The sequence below is a fragment of the Purpureocillium lilacinum genome (assembly GCF_023168085.1).
Source record: "Purpureocillium lilacinum CBS 284.36 DNA, scaffold_7, whole genome shotgun sequence".
Lineage (NCBI taxonomy): Eukaryota > Fungi > Ascomycota > Sordariomycetes > Hypocreales > Ophiocordycipitaceae > Purpureocillium > Purpureocillium lilacinum.
The window spans coordinates 815,375-843,214 of record NW_027072117.1 but is presented as its reverse complement, the minus strand read 5'-3'; the positions used below and the strand labels follow the sequence as shown (position 1 = coordinate 843,214).

Genomic DNA, 27,840 nt, shown 5'->3' with positions numbered 1-27,840 from the left:
CCCAAGCAACTGGTGGGACTGGCCAAGTCTTTCCGCCGCGAGACTCTGGCGCAAACCCTCGGCCCAGCTTGATAGCTCGATTCGGCCCCAGTATTGTCGTTCCATGTACGGATTGGCCACCCCGTACTGGATCAAGGCCCCCTCAGCGGGCAGCCTCCGGCACGTCAGGGCAGACTGAAGAGAGCTGCTGCGAAGCTGGTGCCGGCGCCAGCTCACCGCCTTGAGCGCGGCCGAGTGCCTTAGCCAGGAAGAGCCTTCCGGTGAAAAAATGTGGCCGACCAGGTGACTGAGCTCCGTGTCAACCAGGGGCTGAAGGTAGTCGGAGCTCATGAGGATGCTCGCATCGATCGTTTCAGGGTCCGAGCGAGTTGCGCTCGACACTGCAAATACGTGTGTGGACTCTCCCACGCTCTCGGGGCTGGCAAAGGAGAAGCAATTGGCGTGCGAGTCTCCCAGAGCTTCCTCGACCTTGTCTTTGGACGCCGTGACCTCTTCACTGCTGAGCTCGTCTGCCCTCGCAAGGAGTGGAATCACATTCGTCATGCCCTGCAGGGCCGTGATGGTATCCACATCGGTTGCGTCAGGGCCTAAAATGCTGTCAGCTCTCCAATCTGTTTCGCAAGTACATCTTTGACAGACCTGAATGAGGCAGCAAGTAAAGAACAACATCAACAATCGGCTCAGCTCCATTGCTGAGAAGTGTGCAGAGATCCGAGTCCTCGATAGGCTTGTTGCAAAGCCGTGTCAACCGTGACTCGACGTACGCAAGGTCCGGCCGGGTATTCTGTCCATGTTAGAACGAGCACACCCTTTGCAGCTAACGAGGTGACGTACCTTGGCAGTATTTCTCGATCCCGGGCAGTCTACAAAACACAAGTTCCGGTCCAATATCTCCTCTGTCGCCGATGACATCCGTCTCCTCCGGATGTAGGTTGCGGGGTCCATGTCAGCTCGCCACCAAGGATGTGGCCTCGTGCTGGCATGTACTTCGGCTACGTCGTCGGCTGGAGTTGGACTCAGAGAGTCCATATGTACAATGTGAGCACAGGACTGTGCCATGGCTGAAATCAGAGACGTCTTCCCGATGCCTGCAGAGCCGTGAGTGACGATTCCTGGGCGTGTCTAAATGGAGACTCACCGGTTGGACCCGCCAGGAGAACCTTGAGCTTTCCGAGCGACTTGCCTGCCTCCGAAAAGGGGCGGCGGCGAGGAACGGTGAGACTGGGCATAACCAACTGTGGTCCGGGACTTCCCAGGTCGCCGGTGACAGGACTTCGCCGCGGTGAGGCGCCCGGTGACAGCTCCGGGAAGCTGCCCGACATGCTGTGGGGTTCCTCCGAGAGCGACACGCTAGACGATATGGCTGGAGATGATGGCACGCTCATGGCAGAGCCTGGGCCAAAAACGCCTGTAAAGACTGGCGTCATGGGCTGTGAAAGGCCGTGATCGATGTCCGACGACAAGGACGGGGACGCCGGGCGATTCCTGCGCGCGGAACGGTCGGACGCGGACACACTCGAGCTGCGACTCCGCTTGGACGCATAGCTCCGTGAACGAGGGCTCAGCTCTGGCGAAGCTTCGCTGGAATCGAGCTCGGCCTCGGTCGCGAGGAAGCAGGAAAACGGAGCTATGGGAGTTGTGGCGCTCGACGACAGCACGTCCGCATCGTTGCGACACGGCGTGCTCCGGGCTGCGTCTGCTGGTGTCGGAACGGGCCTCATCTCGACGCAGAGGGGGAAGACGCGGTGATTAGAGGAGGCCCTGGCAAAGAGGCATGCGCCGGGCCGGAGGAGGGAGTAATGTAAGGAAGATGGAAAAGGAAGAGCAAAGGGGGACGATGTCGGCTGTTCATCACCTCAGCTGTGCCGAGTCCTGACGTCTGATGGCGGGCGGTGGCACATCGTGTGCTCCTTCCCCTCCATGTTGGGGTGCTCAGGCAATGATACCACGGTACCATGCATGTCGCGTCAGCACCCCGGACGAGTACTGACGCACTCATGTTTGGCGGGGCCAGCACTCGGTACCTCCCTGGCGGTACTTCCAGAAAGGCGTTCCGTACTTGGCGCCTGAGGAACTCCCGCCGGCTGCTCTGTGCAGCGCGGGGCAACTGCGCGCTATCGATAAGGCCGATACTTTCGTCCGTGGCAGGGCTACGGCGTCAGGAGTACTCGGGTACCGCCATGTACCGTATGCCTGTACGGCGGAGTTCGGCTTTACGGGGCGCTGCCCCTCCCTGTGACTCTGACCCTCCCTGGGCCGCCATGGGCTGAGCACGCTGGTTCGGCAGCGACGCAAGCCAGTCTCAACAGACAAGCCATCGCGGGCAGTTTCTTCCACAAGCCGTTCTCCCCTCGGACCACGAACCCGCGACACCGGCAAACACACGCGCTTCTGCCGTCCCCGCCTCCCACATCATCAACCATGGATGGCAAACGACATCCCAGCTCCTTCCAGCAGCTGGAGAAGCTGGGCGAAGGCACCTACGCAACAGTCAGTCGCTCTCGCTGGCGCTTAGAGACTCGGACGAACACCCAGCTGACGTGCACTCCCATGATAGGTTTTCAAGGGCCGGAACCGCCAAACGGGCGAGCTCGTGGCGCTCAAAGAAATCCATCTCGACTCCGAAGAAGGAACTCCGTCGACTGCGATTCGTGAGATCTCGCTTATGAAGGAGCTCAAGCACGAGAACATCGTCGCCCTCCACGATGTCATCCACACCGAGAACAAGCTCATGCTCGTATTTGAGTACATGGACGGCGACCTCAAAAGGTACATGGACACGCACGGCGAGCGAGGCGCCCTAAAGCCCGCCACCATCAAGTCCTTCATGTATCAGCTGCTCAAGGGAATCGACTTTTGCCACCAGAACCGCGTCCTGCACCGCGACCTGAAGCCGCAGAACCTCCTCATCAATAGCAAGGGACTGTTGAAGTTGGGCGACTTCGGCCTGGCCCGCGCGTTCGGCATCCCCGTCAACACCTTTTCCAACGAGGTCGTCACCCTGTGGTACCGAGCCCCCGACGTGCTCCTGGGCAGCCGCACCTACAACACGAGCATCGACATCTGGTCCGCCGGCTGCATCATGGCAGAAATGTACACGGGCCGACCCCTCTTCCCGGGCACGACCAACGAGGATCAGATCATTAGGATATTCCGCATCATGGGCACCCCGACGGAGCGCACGTGGCCGGGCATCACGCAGTATCCCGAGTACAAGCCGAGCTTCCAGATGTACGCGACCCAAGACCTCCGCAACATCCTCCACGCCATCGACCCGACCGGCATCGACCTGCTCCAGCGCATGCTCCAGCTACGACCCGAGCTCCGAATCAGCGCCCACGACGCGCTGCAGCACCCGTGGTTCAGCGACATTGTCATGCACCAGGCGCAGCAACAGCAGCAGCAGCAGCAGGCTCTCCACGCGCAACAGGCACGGGCGTACCAACAAGGCGTGCCGGCCCAAAACTTTGAAACCTACTAGATGTGGTGAATCGGCCCCCGCGGGGGCGAGGTCTCGGGTGCGGTTGCTGCCGGCTCACGCTCCGGCATAGTTGTCGTTTGACGAATGTTGTTTACGAATTGCTCACCTTGGAGTTGGTGGATTGTCTTAGACTGGAAAGGAGGCGTGCATTTTGTTTAGCGAAAGGGCGATAGAGCATAATGTCTGAGCGTGCGGGCTCATGTACTTGATGTGGCAACCAGAGAGGCCAGTTAATACACGTCCGAGGCGCCAGTGCGGGCCTGCAGCGGTTGTCTTTTCTATTCTCATGTGTCGCTCAGTGTCTGTTGACCAGACTGCCGTCGACGGGGCTCTTGAACTTGCGCTTGCTTGGTTCCTTGGACCACGTCTCTGCGAGGGCGGCCGTCTCGTCCTCCTCGCGTGGGAAGCCCGCGCTCTCGCGCAGCTTCTCGATCTCGTCACGCACAGACTTGGCAACTTCTATCCTTAGTTGCACGGCTTCCGGGCCGTGCTGCAAGTCCTCAGCGCTGCTCGTCTCCACCAGCTTTTTCCAAGCGGCTCTCTTTTCGCCAAAGAGGCGATCAACGTCAGTGGGCTCGCCGATGACGACCCTGAAGCGCTTCCCTATGCGGGGAAGGAAACGCGGGAAGCCCCTGTCCTCGGGCATGATGGACTGGGTGCCGTGGATGAACATGGGTATGAACTCGGGGGCGGGATCGCTCTCGAGGATCAGTCGGGAGACGCCCCATTTGAAGTATCGAAGGCCGCTGTCGGGGCTCTGGTGGCAGCACGCCTCGGGGAAGACATGGACCCAGGCGTTGCGGTTCGCGGCGTATGCGGCGGGCGCGGGGAAGGAGTCGGTGCCGTCGGTCGAGAAGGTCAGGCTCGGCGGCGTAGGGGATGTAGATGGGCCGGACAGGAGCTGGACTGCCTGGGACATGGTGGGCTGGTAGAGGCCGCCCAACGGCGAGTGCCACAGCCGGCGGGTGGGAAGCACTTGGCCCAGGCTGAAGAAGGTGGAGAAGAAGCTGTCCCGGATCAGATGCTATGCCCATCATGGATTCATGACAACAAGCCCGTCAAGGTTCGGTACGGAGAGGCCAACCTATTCTTGAAGCATATGTCGTGCGCGCCCAGACCCCATCGCAGGTTCCGGACATCGGTCTGGTAGCGCAGAGGGAGAATCCCCCACATGAGGGGATCGTCGACACTATGTGCGCGCGCGTGTGTAAGCAAGCTATGTATGACACGGTCCCTCGCGCAAATATGCGGCACAATGGCTCACGTACACGGCGACGTGGTTGCACACGGTCAGCAGGCCGCGATCCCGGCTCTGCGTCCGCCTGCGATCCAGCGTGGCAAGCAGATTATCCAGCCCCGTGACCTCGACCTTGTTGAGGCCGTAGAGGAAAGCCCTCGAGACGAAGCCCACGCTGCTCATGACGGCCACGGAGCCGAGCCGCCACGGCAGCGACTGGCGCACGGGCGGGGCGGCAGCCGGACCGGACATGGTTTCGGACGCGCGGGCGTGTCTCTAGTTTCGTATCGTCGGATGGGGTTCGGTCGAGTCGTGACGCGCGCGCGCGCGCAGTTTGCGGGAGGATAGAACGAGGGTTTGGCGAAACTTGCAACAGCCGGGGGGGCACACCGTCTCTCTCGGCCCGTCGCTCAATGCATGGTGGTTGAGTTGGGCGGTGCGTTGAGAGCGGCGACCCGCGATATTAATGAAATAAAACCTGGGGCGGAAAGAGGACCAAGAGAAAAAAAAATGGAGGCCCTTGTTGGGTGCCGCGGCGGCGCGCGTCATGCATGGGTCGCGGGAGTCGGAGCGAAGGACGGATGCCCCACGTGAAAGTGGGAGCATTTGGCGTGTGGTGGGGTGCCATCCGTGGACTCGTTTCGTGGGTAGGCCCTTTTGTTGGCTCCCACTTACACGGGACAAGACTCTGGCACAACAAGACGTCGATGGACATGTCAACCACAACTCAGATATACAAGACAGGCGCCGAAATGCGAAAGTCGCTCGGTCTGGAAACGGCCTAACCTACCCACACCCAAAAGAGTCGATGGGGACCGCAATGCAATTGTCACGGCCCACGACTCTGCGCTCACGTTCTCCACAGCAGTCCGGCTCTTGATCATAACTTCATAAGCCAAGTCGTTCCTTTGCCGCGATGAGTGTCGTCATCTCCAAGAAAATAGCAAAGACACTGCACAAATACAGAGGTGGGAGAGTGCCCGTCGAGTAACCAACGCCACCGGCAGCGCCAATCCCATACCTACAGAGATATCCTATCCAGTTTCCCCAAAATCTTCTCCATGTACCTCACGCCAACCGCCGCGCCGTCCTCGTCCTGGAAGTCCCGCTCGTCGCCAAAGTCCATATTGTCTTCGTCCAGACACGTCAGGCACGTCTCCACGACCTCGCTGTAATATGTGCCCATCTTTGCTCTCAGGGCGGTGCTGCGGCTAAGCCTAGTCAAATGATCCTTCAACGCGTCGGGATTTTGTAGCTGTGACCTGTCTGAGTCAAGTCCGAGGGCTGCCGAGGGCTGCGCAATGCCGTCAGCTTGGTATACAACGAGCGACTCCCACAGTCCAATCTCCAAAAGGCACACCCCAAGGCTGTAGATGTCGTGCTGCATAACGTAGTAGTCGACGCTGCTTCCTTGTCGTCGTGGATGCCGGTACACGTTAGTTTCCCATCTGCAGTCCGCTACCGAGTATGTCTTCCCGTCCTCTTGCCGGATCAACTGAAACCCAACCAGACACGCTATGCTAGGGAGTTTGACCTCATCCGCTCTGCTGATGGTCAGCATCGTCTCAGGACGGATGCTCTTATGTACGAATCCGTACAAGTGAACGTAATACACAGCTTTGGCAAGTCGTTTCGCCATTTCGAGTCGGTCAGAGAGGGACCCATGGGATTGACCTGATAGGAGCAGTTGCCGAACGCTGCGGATGTTGGTGTAACCCTCGGGGATGTAGAAGACGAAGCGGAAAGCCGAGCGGGTACGCGTAGACAGATTCACTGCTCCTTTGCACTTGAGGATCCCAAAGGTAAATGGATCCGAATCTCGAAGGCGCCAAGCAAACGCCCGGGCGTCGTCTTCCGCAACTGCTCCTTCGGTGGCTGTGTCAACAATGTACGCTTTGCGGCCACCCGGACGTGTGGCTATGCAGGCCATACTGTGCGAGACGGGGTTTTCGCCGCAACGCCGGAACTCGCTCTTACTTATGAAGCTGCTCTGAGGGTTCCTGGCCGGATCAACGAATGCTCGACGAAACTTTCTGGCAACAGGACTGGACTCAATGGTTGTGCCGACTACGTCAACCAAGGTGCCGAATTGGGTAGGGGCGTATTTGATCAACGAGAACCACGAGGGCTCAGAACGCCGCTGCCACGACTCCAACTCTGTAATGGATTCCTCGAGGGCATCCCTTAGACGCACGAATTTCAGCCTCTTTGACATGTTGAATATCGGATGCTTGTCGCACTCGGAGAGTTTCTGGATGGCATTCTCCAACTTGGTGCTGAGGACGAAAAGCATCCGCTGCTGGAGATCTTTGTAGTCATCGGCCATGGTACTCTCCAGCGTCTTGGTCACTTCCAGTTGGTTGGCGATCCGCCACCAGCACGCCTGAACCCGGACGAACAGCTCCTCCAGCTTATCGTTGGCATTGCGGTAGTCATTGCACGCCCGGACAAATGCATGTCCCCATCTTGTTCCCGAGGTCAATCTTTACCATGGGCACATACACGGGAGACTACTCAAACTTACTTTATACACACGTCGACAGTTCCCGCCAGGCCGGCGATTGAAAGAGCAAGCTCGGCCATCTGAGAGCTGGAACTTGGAATTTTGGCCGGCCGGATTTCCAAACCCTGAACCCTCGGGCAAGCTTGGTATCGTGAGACGGAGGCTGTGGAGGCACAGCTGAGCCTGAAAGCGGTCGCTGCACTTCGTACAACCTTGTCATCAGCGCGTCAGCTCTCGCTTCTTTTCACGTTGCGGGGTCGGTAACAAGCAACATGCTTTTGTCCCGTTTGTGCTCGGGGTGCCAACTGCCGACCCGTCGTAGGGCATCCGAAGCGTCTTTTCAATCACGGCACAGCCAGAGCGGCCCATGCCGCCGTCGCCGCCGCCGCCGATTTTGATTTTGCTTCCCAAGTCGTCAGGAGTTGGGCCGACTCTCCCCCTGGCCTCAGCCCGTCGGCTGTGGTTGTGCGTAACGCCGCAACCACCGCCCATTTGATACCGTGGTATGTCTGCATATGCACTGCCACTCTGCGTTGGGTACGAAGTACACCCCGTCACGCACCCCCTGCCCATCAGCTGCCCTGTCTGTCAGGAAAAGGAGAGAGCGGGGAGGTCCATCTTGCCAGAGGCTCCACCACCTGGGAGACGCGGCAGATCACACCAACACCATGGAGCACTACCTGCCCGGCCATGTGCGGGACTACAAGCTGGACACGCAGTTCCGTCCGGATGGCGGAATTGTCCACTTTGTGCAGGATCCGCAAGCGCCTCCCCCATCGTCAAAGGTACGCGAGTGCTGGCAGCGGATGAGTCAGTCCATCGGTTCGGGCGGTCATGGCACGGTGTTTCTGGAGAAGTGTGTTTCCCCGGATGATCGATGCCACCTACAACGCGCAGTGAAGGTCATACGGCTCAGTGACGGCGGCGCGAGGCGACGTTGCGTCAACGAGCTCAGTACCACCATCAAATTCTCCCACGACAGAGTACGCTTTCCCACTGGGCCTAATATTTTCTCGCTGAGCACACACCTGGCCCGGCCCCAGGTTGGTATGTGAAGGCTGACCATGGTGACCAGTACTCTAGGCACTTCGTCAAGGCACTGGGATGGTTCGCGTCCAGGAGGCACCTATATATCGCAATGGAGCATCTCCCCGAGGGGGATCTGGAGACATATCTTGCCGGCAACCTGTTACTCGAAGATGACGCTCGCCAGATTGCCGTCCAGGTACTTCAAGGCTTGGCGGCTATGCATGGAGAAGGCTATGCACACCGCGACATAAAGCCCAAGGTAAGTCGAGTCCAGGAGCCTGCCGATCGTGCTTCCGTGTCTGAGGTCTGCCACAAGAATGTTCTGATTCAACAACGTCCAGGACCCATGGGAGCCAGTTCTTGGTGGGTCAAGCTTGCAGACTTTGATACGAGCAAGCAGCTCGGACTGTCTGCCGTGACAAGAAGCACAGCGCATTTCAGTTGGAATTACGTGGCGCCCGAAGTGCTATTCGATCAAGCAGGCCCCTCGAGTATCGACCACCCAGCGACAGACATGTGGGCCTTGGGCGTCATGACCTTCTACATGTTGACCAAGTCTCATTTGTTTCCCTGGCAGCAGAATCTGTCACAATACAGAAGAAGCCCAGACGAGATCTTTGGCAACAAACTAGACGAGTACCGAGTCGGGCGGGAAGGGCAAGAATTCATTCGCGCTTTGGTGAGGCTAGAGCCAGCTGAGCGACTGAACGCCAAAGAAGCAAGCCGTCATGAATGGGTGCGGGATGGGATTCCCCTCGAGCCACTAATCTCAGACGCCCGCAGCGAGTAAGTTGCGCGAGGATTCAACCAATGTGCTGAGCTGACGGCTGGCTGTCAAGATCTCCGGCCTCATCACTGTATCCGGAAAGTTCGATCGACGAGGAGAGAGGCATGACAACGGATGTCTCGCAAGAAACCGGTCCCCAGGGCGCGCCATCGACCTGGAGCGATCAGTTGTCGATGATTACGGCTCCAGAGCAAGCATACGTCGAGATACTCGGCAGACAGGGAATAATTCGACCAGCCGATACTGGCATGAACCTGCGGGTTGGGGCGGGTCAGTAACCCGGTTTTGGTGCCGCAAATGTTTCTCGTCGAGGCTTACAAGATACCAACAATAGTAAACACCATCGGCGCCTCTGTGAATGGCCACAAGCCGGTGTCAGAACCTGACATTCTCAACAATTCCGTCCCAAAGACACAGGCCCGCTATCACAGACTGGCAGCTAGAGGAAGCGAGTCCGGCGTTACAGTAGCACCTGGGCTTCGGATGGGGCCACAGGATGTGGCCATCCCGACGGAAAATGCCCCGCCGCCGGGCGATAACATGGGCACGCAAAGACCAAAAGCTGTACGACGGACCCAGTCTGCAAGTCCAAAGAGAGGCAAAGGTGAGGAACACGGTCATCCCAGGGTAACACGGGCGGAGGGTAAATTTCTTGGCAACGTCCATATCTATAGCTAATTGGCAAACAGACGCGAAGCCTAAATGGCGAGGCTGTTACCAGAGATATGGGGATGAAGGGGGAAGTTCTAGAGATAGTCTCTTGCACTGCTCTAGCCGAGCCCGTGGTATTAATGGCATCGACGCCCGCAAGCCCTGGCGCACCCGGTACGTCCTTTTGGGGGTCCTCGAAGCGGCAATTGAACAGTCTCTCTGACCGACCGTGGGATAGAGCGGACCAAATGACGCCGGAAATGGTTGCCACATTGCCTGTGGGAAGCTATTCCGACGGCGCCATTTCGGTTGAAGAATCACACGCAATCAGCCCTGTCCAGGAGCTAGCAAAGGGCGCACCCCAACCACGAGGCGCGAGTGACTCTGGTGATGACACAGCAATTCCAAAGACAAGGCAACAGACGCCCGAGGAACCGGATGCCGACTCGCTTCTGTATCCATTCCCACCCGGCTATGTGCCTCAATCACGAGGCAGGCCTGGGTGGCGCATACCCAGGCAACGGGTGACCGACACACAGGAAGCCAGACCGCTCCAGTATCCATTCCCACCGGGCTATGTCGCCCAGTCGCGGGGTCCCAACTACTCGTACGGTGGCTCAGCAACCTCACGGAAGAGGCAACGGACGCCCGACAGACAGGCCGCGGGGGGGAGGCGCAAAGTGAAGCCGCACCGACATACGCCCGAGAAACGGACGCCTGAGGAGGAACGAAAGCTGAAGGCAGGACAGACGTCCGAGGCGAAAGGGGCGCCCAGGGAGGAATCAACGCCCAAGGGGGAACGAAGCCCGGAAGGGGAGCAGACGCATGAGGTGGAATCAGCACATGGGGAGGAGCCAGCGCTGGAGGAGGGACGGACCCCAGAAGGGGGACGGATGCCGGAGGAGCAACGGACATGCCAGAAGGGACAGATGGCGCATGACGAGCCCGAGGAGGAGGACAAGACCAAGAAGGGGGGAGGGATCATCGCGGGAGGGATAATGATGTTCAAGCGCTGGCTATACGCGCCTGGGCGCGGCAAGGGAGGAGGAGCTCTGGTCTAGAAGGCCGCTGAGCGTAGATGATTTGCCCTGATGAAAGATTAGACTTGACGTCGCACTTTCTGCCGCCGCGTTATACGTGGGATGCGTGCGTTGGTACATTTCACGTCTGGTAGTATGCAGGGCTGCCTATCGAGCAGCGCAGGGGAATCGCAAGCTCATGGCCGGCCATCGTCGGGGCCAGTGGTGAAGCTTGAAATATTATGCCATGGGTGATATCGCCAGTGTCCTCTGCCCGTTCTTGAGGTTGTCATGATTGCACAAGTGAGACGCCGGTGCTAGCAGTGAGTCCCATGGGGCGGCCGACGGGACTTGCCCAGGGCAGGCACCAATTACAGCGGACGTACGAATTCCAGCGACCTGGGACCGACCTGTGGACCTCAGGCGCGCATTGCTTAGTGGAGGCACCACGCACTAAGGTAGCTCAAAGAATCACACACTCCATCCGAACCACCTCCAGACATCCACTTCCACGCCCGCCCTTCCGACACAGATTCTCGCCCGCCAAAGCCGAGCTATCTGAGCTCTCGAACAGGATAGCCAAGATAGCCCACGGCCCGGCCGGAACGAGCGCGCATCATGTCGCATAGTCAGTCACCCCCAAGCCCACACCTGCTGCCATCTGTGCTAACAAGGCGCGTGAACCAGGCAAACGAAACACGTCCCGCGCCGTCTTCACCTCGCACGAGCGCGAGCTCGCAAAGTCCAACTGGTCCACCAGCTCCGCCCGCCTCAACCGCGACTCCTTCCTGCCCTTCGGCTCGTGCGGCCTGTGCCTGGGCGTCGCGCGCGAGCCCGTCTCCTGCCCGCGCGGCGACATCTTTTGCCGCGAGTGCGCCCTCGCCAACCTGCTGACCCAGAAGAAGGAATTGAAGCGGGCCGAGAAGGCGCGGCGCGATGCCGAGCTCGAGGCCGAGAAGCAACGGGCCGCCGAGGACGACGAGGACCGGGAGCGCGCCGTACGCGACTTTGAGATGACGCAGGCCGGCCTCTCGACCGCCAGGAAGCAGAAGCAGGAACAGCCGCAGCAGCAGACCGCCGCAAATGGCACCGCGCCACAAGACGAGAGCTCGACTGCCGTGGTTCACGTGGGCTCCAAGCGAAAATTCGAGTTAGACCAAGACGAGCTGCAGCGCATTGTTAGAGAGGACAAGCTCAAGGCCAGAAAAGCTATCGAGGACGAAAAGGTAGTTCCCACCATCCAGCACTTTTCATACATATCCAGCTAATCGTCGCCTCCCAGGCCGCCAAACCTACGCTTCCATCCTTCTGGACGCCGTCTCTGACACCCGACGTGCACGACTCGAAGCTCCCCAACGCCAGCAAAAAGGACAAAGCCGTTCCGATATGCCCTTCCGCGCCCGACGACCTCCCGCACCCGATATCCCTTCACAAACTGATCACCGTCAACTTCAAGGAGGAAACAGATCCATCCACCAGGGACGAGCGGCGAATATGTCCCTCATGCCTCAAGGCGCTCTCCAACTCGTCCAACGCCGTCATGACGGAGCAGTGCGGCCACGTCCTCTGCATGAGCTGCGTCAAGAAGTTTCTCCTCCCGTCCAAGAAGGGCTCGAAGGCGGAGGACGACGAGTCGCCGATAATGTGCTACGTCTGCGACACACCCGTGACGGGCAAGGCGTCGAAGCACCGAGAATCTGGCCCCGCCCTCCCTCCGGGATTGATAGCCTTGAAATCAGAAGGAACTGGGTTCTCAGCCCGGGGCGCAAACGTGGTGGCGAAGCCCGGCGAGGCATTTCAATGTTGAGGGGCGTCGATGAGTGCCGGCGCCAACCAAGTACACGTGCTCGCGCAAAGCATGCCGCGAGCAGTTTAGATGGCATCTTGGCCAGAGGAGAATCATTTTCGCTGCAGCCGTCTCCGCAGATGAGGCTGCGAGAGGGCCCAGAGCCGGATGACCAGACGGTGCAGCAGGCCCTTGGTAAGCATCGTCAGGCCGTGGCTGAAGAAGCCCTTCAGCAGTTCGCCTTGCAGACCATCATACAGAGCCCTCAGCCCCTCCCGCTTTATGATTCTGAAGATGACTCCGATGACGGTCTTGTCGAGGAACTCCAGCAGTCGGCTCAAGAGAGATGGCTTCCGCTGCCCGCTTAGGCCCTTGTCCTTTTCTGAGGCCTCCTCGGCCGGCGTTTCGCTGGGCATCTGCAGCCTCGTCCTCCCGGTCTGGAACGGGTACGTGAGGGCAGTGGCAGCCGCCTTGCTAAAAGCAGCCAACAAGAAGGCAGCCCAGGCGATGGGGATGTCCTCCTCCTCGAGAGCCGGCAGTATGCGCTTGGCCAGCCTGCGGTTGACAAAGAAGGTGAGGCTCGGGTTGAGCGTCAGGACGAGCGTCGCCGAGTAACCGGACCACAGGCCGAGCAGGCCGCTCTCCCTGCGCATGTCGGCGAGCATCTCGCGCAGCGTCTCGCCGCCCGAGGACATTTGCATGCGCGTCACGACGCTCGAGATGGGCGTGGTGCAGGCCTTGGAGCACGCGCCGGCGAGCGACCCCATGAGCAGCTCCTGCACCACGCTGGGGTGGCGGTTCCGCCCGCGCAGGTAGCTGTAGAAGCCGAAGAAGAGGAAGCTGTCGACGACCGACTTGGCCACGTCGGGCCCCAGCCCGTTGTACAGCGCCGACACGCCGCCCTCGTTGCGCGCGATGCCCTTGAGCGCGTCCACCACGCCGTCGTACTGCTCCTGGTCGCGCAGCCGCCGCCGCTGCACTTTCAGCCGTGTCGTCACGAGGTCGAGCGGGAACACGGCCGCCGTCGAGATGGCCGTGCCGGCGGAGCCCGACACGGCGTGCCCGAGGGCGTCGAGCGCCGCGTTGGAGGGCATGGTCGCGGGTTCTCGTGGATTCGTGGAGCCTGCCTGCCGGCGTGCAAGCAGTGAGCTCTTGTAGCGGCTTAGCTCGATAGTAATCCGACTCGGGGGGGCTTGCAATGGCGATGAATCCTGTGTGAAGCTGCTGCGGTGTTTCTCCTGCTCGCGCAACTGAATGAATCAAGTGAATGCCCAATTGACAAGCCGACGAGTCCGCCCAGCTCGGCAGGCCGAGGTCGACGTTGGCGAAGTGGGTTCCACCGCCGCAGTGCATGTCGACGACGCTACGTCATGACCCGCCCAGGAACGCGATTCGCGCCCAGCCACGCACCCAGGCCCATCTCGTGCATGTGAAAGGCGCCGCACACCGCTGTACCACCACACGTGCACAGTACCTGTTCCACCATCGGACCAACGCTGTAGATAAACTGACGTGCGACTAGCCAACGCTCACGAGGAAGAAAGAAAAGAGCTGCATGATATTTTGGGTATTGAAGAAAAGGGGGACTCATACGCCCCTGACGTGCATTGTCCAAGCTACCATACCACGATGTGGTCACGATACCGAGTCAAACATCATAGTCTTCTCCCATAAACGCCGTTACCGCCGCCGCCGCCGCATGTTCCCTGGACCGTCCCATGCCCCACTGATCCCCAAGGAGCCCGCCGCCATAGAAATTCAATGCCCGCACCACTGAAAGAGCCCCCGAAGACGATAAAAACACATGGCCTTTCCTATCATGTGGCCCGCCTGCCCACCCGCCGCCGTAACGCCTCGCTGAGTTGTGTGTGTGCGCATTCTAGCCCAAGTCCGCCGACACATGCTGTAAACAAAGAGTTGAGAAATCAAAAGAAGGGGAAGCATCGGTCGGCCATCAGCCGCGACTAGTGACGGATGGGCGCCGCTGAGCTGCCGCGTTGGCGCCAAACGTTGCGGACCGCGCCGAGTTGGGGAAGGGCACGTTGCTGACCTCGACCTCGCCGGGCGCGTCCTCGCTGTCGAGCAGGCCCGGGTGTCCGTCCGCCAGTTTCTGTGCCCCGAAGCCCACGACTTGGAAGATGTTGGTGCGACCGCCGTTGGTGGCCATCTGCAGCTGCTCGTGCAGTCTCGCGAGCTGATATTGGCGCTTGATCGGGGTGAAGATCGGCTGCGGGACGAGGGGCTGCGGTTTCCAGTGCGCCAGTGCGCCCATCACCGCCGCCGTCTCCTCGTCCGAGTCGACGGGGCCGTTGTTGGCGTCGTCGTCGTCTTCCACAGGCGCATTCGCGTCCAGCGCCGCCTCTGCATAGGGGGTTAGTCGCGGGGCGTGGCGCCGTGCTTGGGGTGCCGACTTACTCTGCTGCTTCGCCTGATTCTTCTTTTGGTAGGCCGCGAGAAGCATGTCGTATGGTAGAGAGCGACCGGCGACTGCGCGCTTCGCTCCCATGGAGTGACTCTTGCATGTCAACGACCGAGCACAAGGCTGGCCATTGGGCAGAATGACACCGCATTGCCGCTCGACGTCGACAGGACCTGTGAAACGACGGTTAGGCCAGAAACGCAATCCACCCTGTCGCAACCAAATCTTACCTTTCGGCTTGGGGACCTTGGCCTTGGGCTCGTCCTTCTTCTTCTTGGCTTTAGGTCCCTTGTCGGGCTCGTTCTCAGCCTTGCGCTTCTTGCCTTTCTTGTCCTCCTCGGGCTTCTTCCCTGCAGCCTTTTTGCCACCCGTGCCGGGCTTCTTTTCGTCGTCGTCGCTGTCGTCTTCGCCCTTGCCGTCAGCGTTATCCGGGTCCGCCTTGCGCGCCTCTTCCTCCCTGGCCGCCTCCTTGGCACGCTCGCGCGCCTCGCGCGCCTCCTTCTTTCGTTGTGCCTTTTCCTTTTTGAGCTTCAGGCACTGCTCGATGTGCGCCTTGGCGGCCGTCTTGAGGATGCTCTTCTTGCAGTGCTTGCACTGCTGCAGGTCGGGGCTGTCCTCGAGCGGGCGGCCCGTCGCAAACGTCTCGCGCGCGGTGTCGTCTAGCTGATTCACTACGGGGCCGGGCGATGCAGCGGCCGAGGTGGACGGCGAGATTCCATTCTTTTTCTTCTCGTCTGCGGAACGTTGTTAGCCTCGAATGCGGGTAGGGGGCGCGTGGGTCTCGCGCGATGCGGTCGCGGCGCATACCTTCGACAACGCTACCATCTCTCCAGTTCCCCGGCTTGCTATGCTTGGGAGGCGGCTTCTTGAGCTTAATCGTGCCCGCCTTGCTCTCCTTTTTCGACGCGACCTTGATCGTCTGCTCGGATTCGGGCGCCATGCTGGGCTGATGTCGGGCGCGCTCACACGCGACCGGAGGTGGGGTTGCTCAGGTCGGAGGTCGTTTGGGGGGTCGCCACCGCTAGAACGAGTGCGCGGCAACGTGAGGCGAGATGCGCAGGGAGCCCCTGGCTTTGCGGAGATGGAAAGTCGTGATCTCAACGGGTTGGGTGGATGGATGGGAGTCGCAGTCCGGTCCGATGAACGACGCGCGCCAGACTGGTTACGGTGCACGTGCGGGGCGGCAACAAAGATAATCCGACCAGGCAACCCCGGATTCCGGCCCCACCGCTGAAGTGGACCCGCCCCCAGTGACCCAGCGGCGCCGGGGGTTGGAATTTGGTACTGGACCAGTCCAACGGTGCCCAGCATGCTCCCAAGTTCTCAGCCAGTCCGCACACATCAAACCAAAGAACTTATATGCAAAAGAACTTGTATGCAAATGCCTTTTTGTCACAATGCAAATACAAAAAGCCTTGGCTCATTATAGTTCATATACTCGTTAACCGTCTACCGTGTATCGTGTCTTCGCTAGCAAGGGGTATATTCGCAAACGCCTCAATTCTTGCCCTGGGTCTCATTCTGCTGTCTCTCCTCCCACAGCCTGTAGATTCGGTCTCTGATGGCCATGTGGCCCAATGTTCGCTGCCAGAGCTGTCAGCGAAATTGAAACAGGGAGCGGCGTGGTATAATGTCAAATTGGACGATTACTCACCGGATGGAAAGTCTTGCCGTAGTACGTAGGCACGTACCACATGGAATTCTCGGCCACCATATCACCATGTCGAGTTTTCAACGTCGGGTCCTCCTTCGCTGCCATCGCCATCATGCAAAGCGCGAGCTCGCCCCAGTCTCCAGATTTCTCGGCGGGCCCCAAGCAGAGCTCAGGGTCGATGAGTGGCGACGACGGGCTGAGCAGCACGGCGTGCGCAGAGGCGGCGTTCAGCGCGGCGGACTGATTTGTCGCCGAGTTGTCTTGACCTCCGACGAGGAAGAACCACGTTTCGTTTCTGCCGTAGTCTGGCTCGGTAGTGTTGCGCTCACAGAACCGATGCCCCTCAAACGCGTCATCGTAGTCGACAAATGTGACGCGCGGCTTCGTGAAGCCAGCGTTGATGGCGTCGACGGAACGTCGTATCTTGTCGTTGACACGCAGTACCATGCGGTTCATCCTCTGACGGAGGTCGCGCTTCAACTTTGGCCCGCGCCACCACACACCAAACGACGACTCGTCGCACTCGTTGGTATCTGCGTTGAAGAAACGAGCGTACCCGGTTACGAAAATGCTGAACCACGGGTTCTTTTCCCACTTTACGCGATCGAGAATCTCCATGATGGCAAGCCGCAGGCCGTGCTCGAACTCGGGGCCGGTAAGGGCTTCTTCGGAGCGACGCAGTGCCTCGTCGCAAGTGCCGGAGTAGAAGCTGTAGAAGCGGAAGATGCAGCTGTTCATGATGTCAAAGAAGCCAAGGTCGTTGCCGCCGATGGATAGCAGGGCGAAGTCGGCGGGCAGAGACGTATTGAAGGCATCTATCTGGCTGTTGGGGGCGCCAGACAACATGTCTTCGATGGTGGACCCTGTGCAAGACAGGAACTGGAGAGCTGGCGGCGCCGCATCATGGCCACGGGTAGTGGTGTTGAGATCAGCCTGGATGAGCCTGGGGTGGGCATGGAGCCCACGGCGGCATTCGTCTTCGGTGCCGTTGAGGCCGGTCCCTATGCCGGCCGAGTAGGAGTCTCCGAGGGCGACAAAGCCGGCCACGGGGCGGGAGGGGCGATGCGGAAATGCGATTTCGCCGTGACTTGCCGGATCTGCCGTTGCTGCTAGTGATGGCATGTCAGTTCAGCCGTGTGGCTTTGAGGTTGGTGCTATGTCATGGACTCATGCGGGCATGCGCCGACATCATTTAACGGGAAGCAGTTGCAACCTACATTGAGGTCGAGTCCGGAAGACGTGCTGCTCCTCAGGCTCGTGTAGCCACTGCCAGGGTCGCGCCGTGAGACTGGGCGGCCGCAGAAATGCCGCCGCCGCCAGAGTTGACGAGGTCAACAAGCTGGGCAATAACCGCATGGTCCTGTCGCGTCAAAGGCCCGGGATTTTGTTGAGTCGAGGCCGAGCGCGACTGCAGCGGCCGTTGAGGACAATGAGGAGTCAAGACGGTTGTGGATCAGCGACGGTGCGCAGGGCCTCCGCCGTCGAGGCCATGCGCATTTAACAAATTCAAGGGTCTGCGTCGTCCCCCGCGTTCTCACGCATGCAGCTAGATGGTTGTAGAGTGCGCATGTGAGTCTGAAGTGAGGATGTGGTGGTCGCGGGCTCGGGCCAGTGGGAGCCTCCCACGGCGCCGCGTGTCGGAGCGATGCGTGGCTGTGGGTTTTCGCCGATCGCGGTCAGGCAGCACCTGATGGTCGAGTCTCCGGGAGGCCTGGACCCCGGCGCCGACGCGGTGCGGGTTTGGGCGGGCCTAATAAGTTCAGTGCTTGATGGGTCCGTGGTTGGGAGGGTTACAGCTTACATAGATGACGCGTAAAGGGTAGGTACCTAGATTTTACCGGGCCATGATGTTTGTCCGAGTGCATGTCACGAGCACCTTCACACTCTCGGTGGGTTCAGCCCTAGATACGAACAGCTTGTTGGGGCAGTCGCCGTCGACTCGACGTTCCTGCCTTGCATGACCCAACTGCCAACAGGGTTCGTGGTACGAAGTACGTAGCACTGACCTTGCATTGTTCGTCGGCCTCTCCACCTTATTACCCTGAGCCAGTACTTTGGCAGCTCAAATCCGCAATCAGCAGACACTCGCACGCTCCAGGCTTCGACGTTGCAACTGAATGCCAGAGTTAACCCAGGCATTTGCAGTGGGCCCCACCGTGCAGAACCGCCGCCCCAGCCGGCGTGGCTCCCGGCAGGCGGCCGATCACGTCAGTCCCTTTTATTCTTCTTAGCGAGATCCATGCCGCCTGCAAGCATGGATGCCCTGGAACGTGCCCCAAGTCACTGGGGCAGTCAGCCTGCCGCCAGCGAGGGCCGGCGCGCGAGCGAGGTGGTGACGTCAAGGCCCCGAACCAGACCTGCGCACAACTGCCATGCCCTCGATCCCGGCCTCATCTTCAGCCGCGATCACCTAAGTTCGTCGCACTTTATTAGTGACTGTAGTACCAGCGTCACCGTAGCAAGCCGACATCCCACACAGCCTGTGTTCACATCCACCAGCGCCGCCACAGCGGCAGCAGCAGCAGCAGCAGCAGCAGCAGCCAGCCAGCCCGCCGTCTCCAGTTCCCAGCTCCTCCAGCTCCTCTCCTCCATTCCCCCCTCCGCCAACCCACATATCCCCCTCCACATCCCCCAACCTAAGCAACCCTTCCCGCCGACCCGCGCACCAACGGCCCCCCCGCCAGCCAGCCAGCCGACTTGGCGCAGCGAGCCCACAGTCAACGTCATATGCAGCCCCGGCCTTGGCCCGCCCTGCCAACACCTGCCGCCGCCGCCGCCGCCGCTGTCCGTCATCCGCGATCGATCCCGGCCGCCCGTCACCGTCGCAGGAACCTTGTCATTGTCAATGTCCCCTCCTCTGGTCCCCTCTGCTAAGTTAGCCTTTCCTTCCAAGGAGCCCGCAATGCCACCCACGCCACGTTAACAGACGTGCCACGCAAATGGATGATCCGGATGTGCAGCCAGCTGGATGGCCAGTTAGTCCCCCTTCCTCTCCAGGGCAGGGCAGCAGATCCCCCAAACCGTTGCGCCTCCCCCCCTCCATCTCGCGCCCCAAACGACGTCAGAGCCAGCTCTCCATCGCTCCCTCGCTCGGAATCCGTAGCCGTGATTATTAAAGCCCCGTCGTCCCGTCTTGTTTCAGCTGCTCGTTCCATGATTCTCATGTGAATTTGTGCACCACGCCAAAATCAACTGCGACTGCTCCCCATCATCACTTATACCCGCAGTCCACCCCGTCCGTGACAGCATCAACTACAAGCCCCACCGTAGCAAAGAATCCCGCCCGCCCCGTCCAAGCCGCCATGGAGACCATTAGCAACATGGCCACGCAGGCCGCCAAGGCCGTCTGGGGCGACAGTGCAGAGCACAAGGAGCCCTTGTCTGGCGCCCAGGGCGACGTTTCCCACGGCGAGCCCTACGATGCCGGGAACCTGGGTATGGGCCCCCGCCTCGCCCGCGTCCTTATATCTCCCTCGCTAACCCCCGGTGTTAGGAAACTCGGAGCAGCAAAAGCTCGAGCGAAAGCTGAGCGGCGAAGACGAATCCGCGCCCTCCAAGCTCACCGACGACACCAACAAGGGCACGACTACCGACACAGCCGCCGGCGGCACCACCATCACCTCGTCCTCCTCCTCCTCTGACCCCATCTCCTCCTCCACCGACTCCAAGGCCACCGACTCCAACAAAGCCAGCGGCTCCAGCTCCAAGCCCACCGACATCGAGGCCTCGACCGGCAAGCCCTCCGAGGTCGGCTCCAGCGCCGCCGAGGAAGGCGACCCCAACACGCACGTCATGGGCGACGGGCCCAAGCCCCTCGAGACGGTCGCCCGGGAACACGGCGGCGACGCGGGCAACATTGGCACGACTGCCGACTCGTCCTCGTCGTCCAACAAGAAGCCCGGCGAGGAGGGCGGCGAGGGAGACAAGCACGACGGCGGCGAGAGCAAGGGCACCGGCGAGGAGTACGTCAAGACGACGGGCTTCGCCGCCGACGGAGGCGACTTTGACGCGACCAAGCCCGGCGCCGGGCGGGAAGCAGACCGTGAGTAACTCCCTTGTCCGTCGCAGCGCCCTTACCTTAATCCCCCTCCACCACCACCTTACCCAAACCTACCCTCCCTGACGTATTGCCGACCCATGCTCCTCCCCCGCAACGGCGGCCCGCACACCCGCACTCCCGGATGAAGACAATGAGAGCTCAAACTGACGTGCGCTTCCACAATTTAGGCCTCCTGGAAGAAAAGGGCGTGCACCACGACACTCCCGGCAAGAAGGACTCGTCGCCCTCAAGCGGCGGCAACAAGGACGACCACCACCACCACAGCAAGGACAAGCCCAGCCTAGGGGAGCGCATCAAGAACAAGCTGCACCGGCATAAGGAGTGAGGCTGTTGGGGGCAGAGTGCGTCCTTTTGTGTCATTGCATGGTTTCTTGCCTAACCCTCCGTTACCCTCTGGTGATGCCCACGTTCACTCTATGCGTGGCTCCCGCGCCGTTGATGCTATGGTGTTGTAGGACGGAGCATCAGTTGGTTCCGCACCGGGGACGGGTCGATCGATCAAGTCATTTTTGTACTATACCTAAGCTGCAAATCTTTTCTTCCTGTATTTCCTCCCATTTCCTCGTCCATCACCCATTTGACATGTCCAGTCTCATACGCGTGCGCCTGCCACCCAGCGTCATTTCGACAACGGCAGGATCCCATGCCGCTCATACCCCAATCAACGAAACAAAAAGAGATTGAAACGAAACGAACAGAGGCAAACCAGCCGGGGACCGGGAACCGCGCGTTTCGGTACCGAAAGCCTGCGACCGTCAAGGGGGGCGGCCGCCCGCTACCAAAGTTCTCCACGCCCAGATTAGGCATGACAGCTCGGCCGAGTGGCACGCACGACGCCACGCTCACGATGATGACAGGGGTCGTTCGTCTGGGGGTCCCGACCGATAATATTGCCGCATCGTGTTCCGGTGTGCACCACAATCTCTTGCCCCGGCCCTCGCGTGGGAAGAGGGCTGCAGGGCACCCCCATCGTGTCCAGATGCACCAGGCGGGCGGGCCAGCTTGGCATCCGCCTCGTGTGCTGCGTACGTACAATTTCCTCACGCGACAGGCGACGCGGGCCACTTCATCTCAGGACCAATGTCATGTACCAAGTTCGCAAGCTATTTGCAAGGGAAGCGCCCGCGTTATGTACAAAGAGGTGTCGGCCGCATCGACCAGCCGGCGACGGCCAGCCACCCAGACACCAGTGAAAAGTGAAGAGAAAACAAGGAATCGGCGGGCCGCCCTGTGGTATCCGCCAGAGCGCGCCGTCCGGCTGAAGATGCTTGACGCTATCCGGGACCCACGCCGTCTGTCAGGCGTGTGCAGTTGGCTTTCCAGTCGTTATGCCGTCTCAATTATCGTAACCCATCCATCATCACATCTGTGCCCAAATCGCCGCCGCAGATCCAAGAATATATTCCTTGCGCGCTCCCACATAATGAGGCAGCACCGTGCACCCCAACAAGCCCTCGCCCCCAGGGGCCTTGGCAACTGCCATGCCTGCTTGCCCTGCGCAGGCTCACCACCGTGCGAGCCAATGCCTCGACCAGCAAAAGCGTGCCGCGTCAACTTCCGCAAGCGAACGTATGAGCGCCCACCATAGAGTCTTGGCTTGACGTCCTTGGGCGAGCGGTAATGCGCGGCTCGCGTTGGGCGTGGGACCAGGATGGCGAGGCGATTGTCCAATCCCACGGTTGACGCCACCGAGACGCCAATGTCCAGTCTCGGAAGGTTGTAAAACCCTGGGCCCCCACACCTCCCGATGGCTCGTACCACACCACGCGCAAAGGCCTTCCATTTCGCGACGAGCCTTCGACTCTGGACCACAGATCGGCTGGTCCCAGGAAGGCCTCAGTTGGAGGTGGCTCTTCGCCTGGCCATCGACTGCCCTTCATTCGTCTGATGCCGCGAGGATGTGGGTTGCGCATGTGGCAGCTGCAAGCCACCCGTCGACTTCGATGCATTGGTTGGCCTCGCTAACCCAGCTTATCGCGTCTCGTGGCTGGCGACACATGGCTCCAGGAACGACGGTCGCAGTGGCTAGTTGTAAGACGGCTTAGAGGAAGCCCGATTCGGCCAACACCCTGTAACGCGAGACGCAAGAGTAAGCAAATGGAGCAGTTTTGGGGGTGAGGAACGGGTGGCTGCATGATGCGCAATTTCGTTTGCGCCGTCACCATCCAGTCGGATGGGACGGCGCCCTTCAATGCATGACGCCGTACAGCGCGGCATGATCCCGCAACGCTACGTACCTCACAATCTTCTCGTCCTCACGCTCTCGCGGTTCAATCGTAAGACTCTTGTCGTACATCTCGTGAACATCCCCCGCGGCTTGCATGTTGCTCAGAATGTAATCCTGCAGCTCCGGGACAGGCTGCAGGGAATACCCCACGTTCTGGTACTGCTGGATGTCCCGGATGACTTCCGCAGTCTTTGCCCGCTTGGCAAAGTTAATCATGTTAGTCTTCTTGATGATCGAGGGTATGCCGTCCTCGATGAACGTGAGATCCGTCAGATATACGCCTGTTCCGCCGGTCAGTAACTTGCAAGCGGGCCCGAAGAAGCTTTGATATCAGTGCGTACCGAAAAAGGGAATACACGGCGGATTCGCGGCGTGTAGCGCCTCACGATACTCGCCAAAGTTCTTGGTGCTGGCCATCAGCCGGCGCATCGTTTCCAGCACGCCTTGCGTCCGCTGTGGGACCTGGTCCCAGGTGCGCTTCAGCCGAGCTATCGGCGCGGTGCCAAGCGCGGAGATGATCGACGTCAACGTCGAAAAGTTGTTGAGTCCTCGGCATTTCTGGAGAACTGTCAGCTTTCTCTTCGCTTTCTCCCTGTGAGAACAACGGCAAACGGTAGGGACTTACATCGGCGACTGAAACAAAGTGCTTGATCACCACCACGCGCTTCTTGACGTCCTGCTGGGCAAGGATCATCTCCGCGACCCAGTTGGTCATCTGGTTCGAATGCAAGATCAATGCCTTGACATTGGGGGCTGCGTCAGGCTCGCCCTCGCCGACCTTCTTCTGCCACGTCTTGTTCAGGCACTCGGCGGCCTTGATCTTGCCGTACAGCCTAGACTCGATGATGGTGAGCTGTCGCGCAAACTCGGTAACGTCGATGTCGAGGAACTTGAGCTTCTTCATGTTCTTTGGCACAATCGGCGACGGCGTGCTCTGGTTCAGCGTCTGGATCATCCGACGGGCCCCCACCTCCTTTCCACTCAGCCTCTGGTCGAGCACTGCCATCAAAGGACCGGAGCCCGGCGTCTCAGTCGACTTGACCGTGTCCCTGGCAAAGGTGTACACGTCACGGATCAGCTGCTTCGACTCCTCGTTGTGCTCCTCCATCCAGAAATTGTCAAGCCAGCTCTTTAGGATGTTGACAACTCGGAATCTGATCGGCTTCTGCTTGCGGTCCCTCCAAGCCTCATAGTCTTGCTGGGTGATGCCTTCTGGTGGCTGTATACCGAAACGCTTGACAAGCAGCTCGAAAAGCTCTCGTGCTGAGGTGAAAGACCTGTACGTGAGGAGGAAAGTGTTGTTGAGATTCGGATCCAGCTTGTCGTGCCGCGTGAGCTGCTCGACAAGAGCTGGGAGAGATCCACCCTTGACGGTGGGCGGCGTGGTCTTGTTGTCCCAGGACACATCGTCTTCGTAATCGAGGCGCATGTAGACTGGCGTATCGTCGTTGACGGCCGTCTGCGGTGAAGGGTCCTCCCCAAATATCTTCTTCACCTTGGAATAGTCGCCCTTTCTGAAATTGCCCGGCGGCGGCTCGCCCTCGCTGAACGATTGGGCCGTGATCAAGGGGGGCCGCATGCCGGCAGTTCTCGAGTCCGAGCGCTGATGGGGCCGATCGTACGGCATTGTCTCCACCCGCTGCAGCTGCCGCGGGCCCTGGTCTCCCCTGAAGCGGGGGTCGGCTTGCGGTTGCTGCGATTGAATGTTGATCTGGACCTGTTCCGAGAGCAGCTGCAGCGAGAAGCCGATGTGTGATGAATTGGTCTCGAGCGCTCGCGCGCATTGGCGCACGTACTCGAGGCGGTTCTCGAGCGCCTCTCCTCGCACTTCGCTCCACTCGTCTGCCAAGGGCCCCGCAACAGCCTGGCAGCCAAGCAGCAGGTCGGAGATGTTGTCGTACAGGCTCTGCTTGTTGGTGCTGAAGTCGGCGAGCTGGGGCGTCTGAAAGCTGTCACCGAGGGAGGAGAGGTCGATGGATTCGATCATGGCGATCCACGGCCTGAACCTGTCTACCACTTTGCCGCCGGCGGAGCAGACATTGTTTCCAATGACTTCATGCCGGTATGGCGTGATGATGTTCTCCGGCGTAACGAGGCTCTTGTCGAGCTCCCTAATGCTCGACACGAGGATTCGCTTCTGCTCATCCAGTCTCTCGAGGAGCTTGCCGTCGAGAATAGCAGTAGGTTCCACCGCCCCTTCGTCGTCGTCCAAGAAGTTGGAGGCAATGGGGTCTCGCGGTCCTAGCCCGTTGTTCTGCCAGTTCCCGCCGGCATTGCTTCCAATGACAAATCCGGGGAATAATCTCGGGATCTCCTCGCCCCGCTGCTGTCTCGCGACGTCCACGTAGCTGAAGACGCCAAGCAGGACGCCGTCAGCCTCTTGTAGGCACTTTTGTACGGATTCTGCGTTGGGCCAATCGGCAGCGGCGATGTGTGAGGAAATAACGAGTTTGGAGAATTTGGACATCATGTCGCGGAAGTGAGGATACAGGGCCTTGTTTGTTGAGATGATGGAGGGCTGGCCGGAGTGGTTGTCCGTGGTGCCCGAGCCGGCAGCGAGCAGTAGGCGGAGATGATCCGATATGTCCTCGGCCCTAGCGACGTACTCGGAGCGGCTGTTGTTCGTAATTGCCTCCCGGTAGCGGTCGATGGCGCGCTTCATGTTGGATACTAGCAGGCCCCAAGTGAGCGGAGGAGTGGAGCCGTCGTCGAAGAAGGACCGCGGGACGGTCGCGGTGGTGGGGAGGTTGTACGTGGTGCTGATGAAGGAGGTGGCCGAGACCATGTTGGGAGGCTCTCTAGTCCCTGCCTTGCCGTTGGCCATGCCGTCGGTGCGCTTGCGTCGGGCCGGCGATGCGCCGTTCATGGAATCCATCGAGGTCGAGGGGGAGAGGACGCCGCTGAACGATGTGCGATTCCGAGCCTGGGAAGGGGCGGAACGGTTAGTGGTGGACGCGCTTCGGGTAGCCGCATGAACGGGCGCAGGGGCTGGGGGCATTACCAGGTAACCTCTCGAAGCAAGCAGCATGGATTCTGCTTCGGCTTCGGAGGCAGACGTCGCCGAATCGTCGTCTTCGTCCTGCATCAGGCCTCTTGCCATCATCTCGGGAGGAGGGCGGGTCTTGTCAGGCATGGTGACGTTCATGCGGTCCCGAGGACCGGTTTCGGTGGCGGAGACGGGGGACTCGAGCGGGAGCTCCATGCTGCGGTCACCCGTCATCATGTTGTAGTAGAAGAGTCGGCCGTCTGGGGTGGCCTGGGGGATCCAGAAATCGGCCCGCGACTTGTCGGCCATGTCGATGCCCTCGAGGGGCAGGCCATTGGAGCCGTCCGCTTCGGACTCGTCGTCGTGCTCGAAACTGTCGTCGTACACGTCCTGCTCCTCGGCGTCGTCGTCGAGGTGGTCGATGTGGCCATTATGGCCTTGTTCGGGGAGGTCGTCGAGGCCGGCGATGATCTGACAGTAATTGCTGGGAAACCAGCCACGGACACCGTTGATGACACCATCCCACCAGCCGCTCTCAAGCTGGGTGATGACCTGGATGACGTCGCCTTCGTGGAAACTCAAGCTGGTCCTGTCGTCGGCCTCGTAGTCGTAAAGAGCGCGGACATACATGTGGCCGGCGGGCGCAGAGCCCACGACGCCGTCCATGGCGAAGTGAGGGGACGGACGCGGCGGGCGGCTCAGGGGAGGGTTGCAACGGCGGCCACGGGAAGCGCTCGACGCGGCGGGCGGCAAAAAGTGCAGCGAGGGACTGCCCGGCGATGGAGCTCAACGATGCAGGTCGAGTTGGGGATGCTGGAAAGAAAGGCGGCTGTCGCGCGGTTCAGGGGGGGCAACGGCGACAGAAGGCCACCTCAGGACATTGCAGGTCCACGAGTCAGCCGGTGTCGCGAGCCGTCGGCGGCGGACAGAGAATTGACGAGTGCGGAGAGCATGCCACGCGTGGCCACGGAGCGAGTAAAGCCTACGAACTCGTCGGGCGGCTGGAGGGGTGAGGTGAGGCGAGGCGGATCGCGACGGGGGGGCCGGCTCGAAGCAGCGGCGGGCGAGGTTGCGGGAGGTGAGGTGAGGCTGCGTCTGTGCAGGACAGGAGCCGGCGCGATAGGGCGGGCAGGACGAGAGAGGTGTGTGTGTGCGTGTGAGTGCGAGTGTGTGCGTGTGTGCGGGAGCGTGCGTGTGTGTGGGCGCGCGAGTCCGTCTCGACTGTCTGTGTGGGAGAAAGAGGGGCCGCCGAGCGACGACGACGGGACCAAAGGACGCGCGCGGGCGGGCTGCCAACCTGGAATTGGAAGCCTCTCAACAACCTTGGAACCCAGCCAGCAGCGCCGGGGCGGGGAGGGCGGGCAGACAGTGAAGTGAACCAGCGTCCATCCGCCCAGTGAGGTGCCCGGTGCTCGGGCGGGCAAGCGGGCTCCATGCCCCTCTGGCAGTGGCTGGCACGCTGGACGGGCGGCCGGGATAGTGGGCGCCTGCGAATGGCAGCGACGGAGGGACAGCAAGCACCTGGACCTAGCGGCGGGGGGCGGCGGGGGGCTCCACCGCTAGCTGGACGGGGTCAGCATCAGGCAACTCACCGTTACCTGCAGCGGTGCGGCCCCGGCCCGCGGTGGGCAGGTACCGCCAAGTACCGCAGCTGCTGGCCCCGGACGCCGACTCGGGGGGCCTCTGGCGAACGAGAGCGACGGGCGGATCTCCAGCCTGCTAGTGTTAGTGGTTAAGTTGTGCCACCAGGCGGGATAGGGGCTCGGGGCGGTTCACGACTCGGTGGCACGGAATGGTCGTCTCCCGTCTCCGTTTTGGCAAGATGGCGACGACACACAGCGACAAGGCTTTCGCACTGGAAGTCGCTGCAAACCCGAAGTGTGCCCATTCGCGCATGGCCCCTGTGATTCCCTCTTCATGCGGGCGGGCGGGCGGGCGAACCTCCACCGCTTGTCAAAGGATTGCAGGTCGCGCCTTTGTGACGGCGGAGCGGATGAATGA

General features: G+C 60.5%; 11 protein-coding genes across 11 annotated transcripts; 4 read left to right on the top strand and 7 right to left on the bottom strand.

Annotated features, from left to right (window-relative positions):
- Positions 1-142: 142 nt before the first annotated feature.
- Positions 143-1,721, bottom strand: PLICBS_009167 (uncharacterized protein; the record flags this gene model as incomplete). Its single annotated transcript, XM_065601569.1, has 5 exons — positions 143-154; positions 217-587; positions 640-784; positions 835-1,088; positions 1,139-1,721. The coding sequence occupies 5 exons, from the start codon at positions 1,719-1,721 to the stop codon at positions 143-145; spliced, it is 1,365 nt and encodes a 454-aa protein (XP_065457641.1).
- Positions 1,722-2,421: 700 nt separating this feature from the next.
- Positions 2,422-3,481, top strand: PLICBS_009166 (negative regulator of the PHO system; the record flags this gene model as incomplete). The annotated part of the gene is made up of 2 exons (XM_018323685.2): positions 2,422-2,490; positions 2,558-3,481. 2 exons carry the CDS (start codon positions 2,422-2,424, stop codon positions 3,479-3,481), a joined length of 993 nt encoding a protein of 330 aa, XP_018176864.2.
- Positions 3,482-3,776: 295 nt separating this feature from the next.
- Positions 3,777-4,970, bottom strand: PLICBS_009165 (uncharacterized protein; the record flags this gene model as incomplete). Its single annotated transcript, XM_018323684.2, has 3 exons — positions 3,777-4,488; positions 4,566-4,670; positions 4,750-4,970. 3 exons carry the CDS (start codon positions 4,968-4,970, stop codon positions 3,777-3,779), a joined length of 1,038 nt encoding a protein of 345 aa, XP_018176863.1.
- A 769-nt stretch (positions 4,971-5,739) lies between these two features.
- PLICBS_009164 (uncharacterized protein) lies at positions 5,740-7,301 on the bottom strand (the record flags this gene model as incomplete). The annotated part of the gene is made up of 2 exons (XM_065601568.1): positions 5,740-7,183; positions 7,243-7,301. 2 exons carry the CDS (start codon positions 7,299-7,301, stop codon positions 5,740-5,742), a joined length of 1,503 nt encoding a protein of 500 aa, XP_065457640.1.
- A 588-nt stretch (positions 7,302-7,889) lies between these two features.
- PLICBS_009163 (uncharacterized protein) lies at positions 7,890-9,315 on the top strand (the record flags this gene model as incomplete). Its single annotated transcript, XM_065601567.1, has 3 exons — positions 7,890-8,077; positions 8,305-9,036; positions 9,090-9,315. The coding sequence occupies 3 exons, from the start codon at positions 7,890-7,892 to the stop codon at positions 9,313-9,315; spliced, it is 1,146 nt and encodes a 381-aa protein (XP_065457639.1).
- Positions 9,316-11,325: 2,010 nt separating this feature from the next.
- On the top strand, positions 11,326-12,514 carry PLICBS_009162 (uncharacterized protein; the record flags this gene model as incomplete). The annotated part of the gene is made up of 3 exons (XM_018323681.1): positions 11,326-11,335; positions 11,395-11,933; positions 11,990-12,514. 3 exons carry the CDS (start codon positions 11,326-11,328, stop codon positions 12,512-12,514), a joined length of 1,074 nt encoding a protein of 357 aa, XP_018176860.1.
- Positions 12,515-12,606: 92 nt separating this feature from the next.
- PLICBS_009161 (uncharacterized protein) lies at positions 12,607-13,587 on the bottom strand (the record flags this gene model as incomplete). The annotated part of the gene is made up of 1 exon (XM_018323680.1): positions 12,607-13,587. The coding sequence occupies one exon, from the start codon at positions 13,585-13,587 to the stop codon at positions 12,607-12,609; it is 981 nt and encodes a 326-aa protein (XP_018176859.1).
- Positions 13,588-14,447: 860 nt separating this feature from the next.
- PLICBS_009160 (uncharacterized protein) lies at positions 14,448-15,852 on the bottom strand (the record flags this gene model as incomplete). Its single annotated transcript, XM_018323679.1, has 4 exons — positions 14,448-14,854; positions 14,909-15,085; positions 15,143-15,646; positions 15,720-15,852. The coding sequence occupies 4 exons, from the start codon at positions 15,850-15,852 to the stop codon at positions 14,448-14,450; spliced, it is 1,221 nt and encodes a 406-aa protein (XP_018176858.1).
- Positions 15,853-16,409: 557 nt separating this feature from the next.
- On the bottom strand, positions 16,410-17,737 carry PLICBS_009159 (uncharacterized protein; the record flags this gene model as incomplete). The annotated part of the gene is made up of 3 exons (XM_018323678.1): positions 16,410-16,496; positions 16,567-17,675; positions 17,734-17,737. 3 exons carry the CDS (start codon positions 17,735-17,737, stop codon positions 16,410-16,412), a joined length of 1,200 nt encoding a protein of 399 aa, XP_018176857.1.
- A 2,131-nt stretch (positions 17,738-19,868) lies between these two features.
- On the top strand, positions 19,869-20,951 carry PLICBS_009158 (uncharacterized protein; the record flags this gene model as incomplete). The annotated part of the gene is made up of 3 exons (XM_018323677.1): positions 19,869-20,001; positions 20,060-20,608; positions 20,794-20,951. The coding sequence occupies 3 exons, from the start codon at positions 19,869-19,871 to the stop codon at positions 20,949-20,951; spliced, it is 840 nt and encodes a 279-aa protein (XP_018176856.1).
- Positions 20,952-22,667: 1,716 nt separating this feature from the next.
- Positions 22,668-26,505, bottom strand: PLICBS_009157 (uncharacterized protein; the record flags this gene model as incomplete). Its single annotated transcript, XM_018323676.1, has 4 exons — positions 22,668-22,695; positions 22,864-23,134; positions 23,195-23,411; positions 23,479-26,505. 4 exons carry the CDS (start codon positions 26,503-26,505, stop codon positions 22,668-22,670), a joined length of 3,543 nt encoding a protein of 1,180 aa, XP_018176855.1.
- Positions 26,506-27,840: the final 1,335 nt, after the last annotated feature.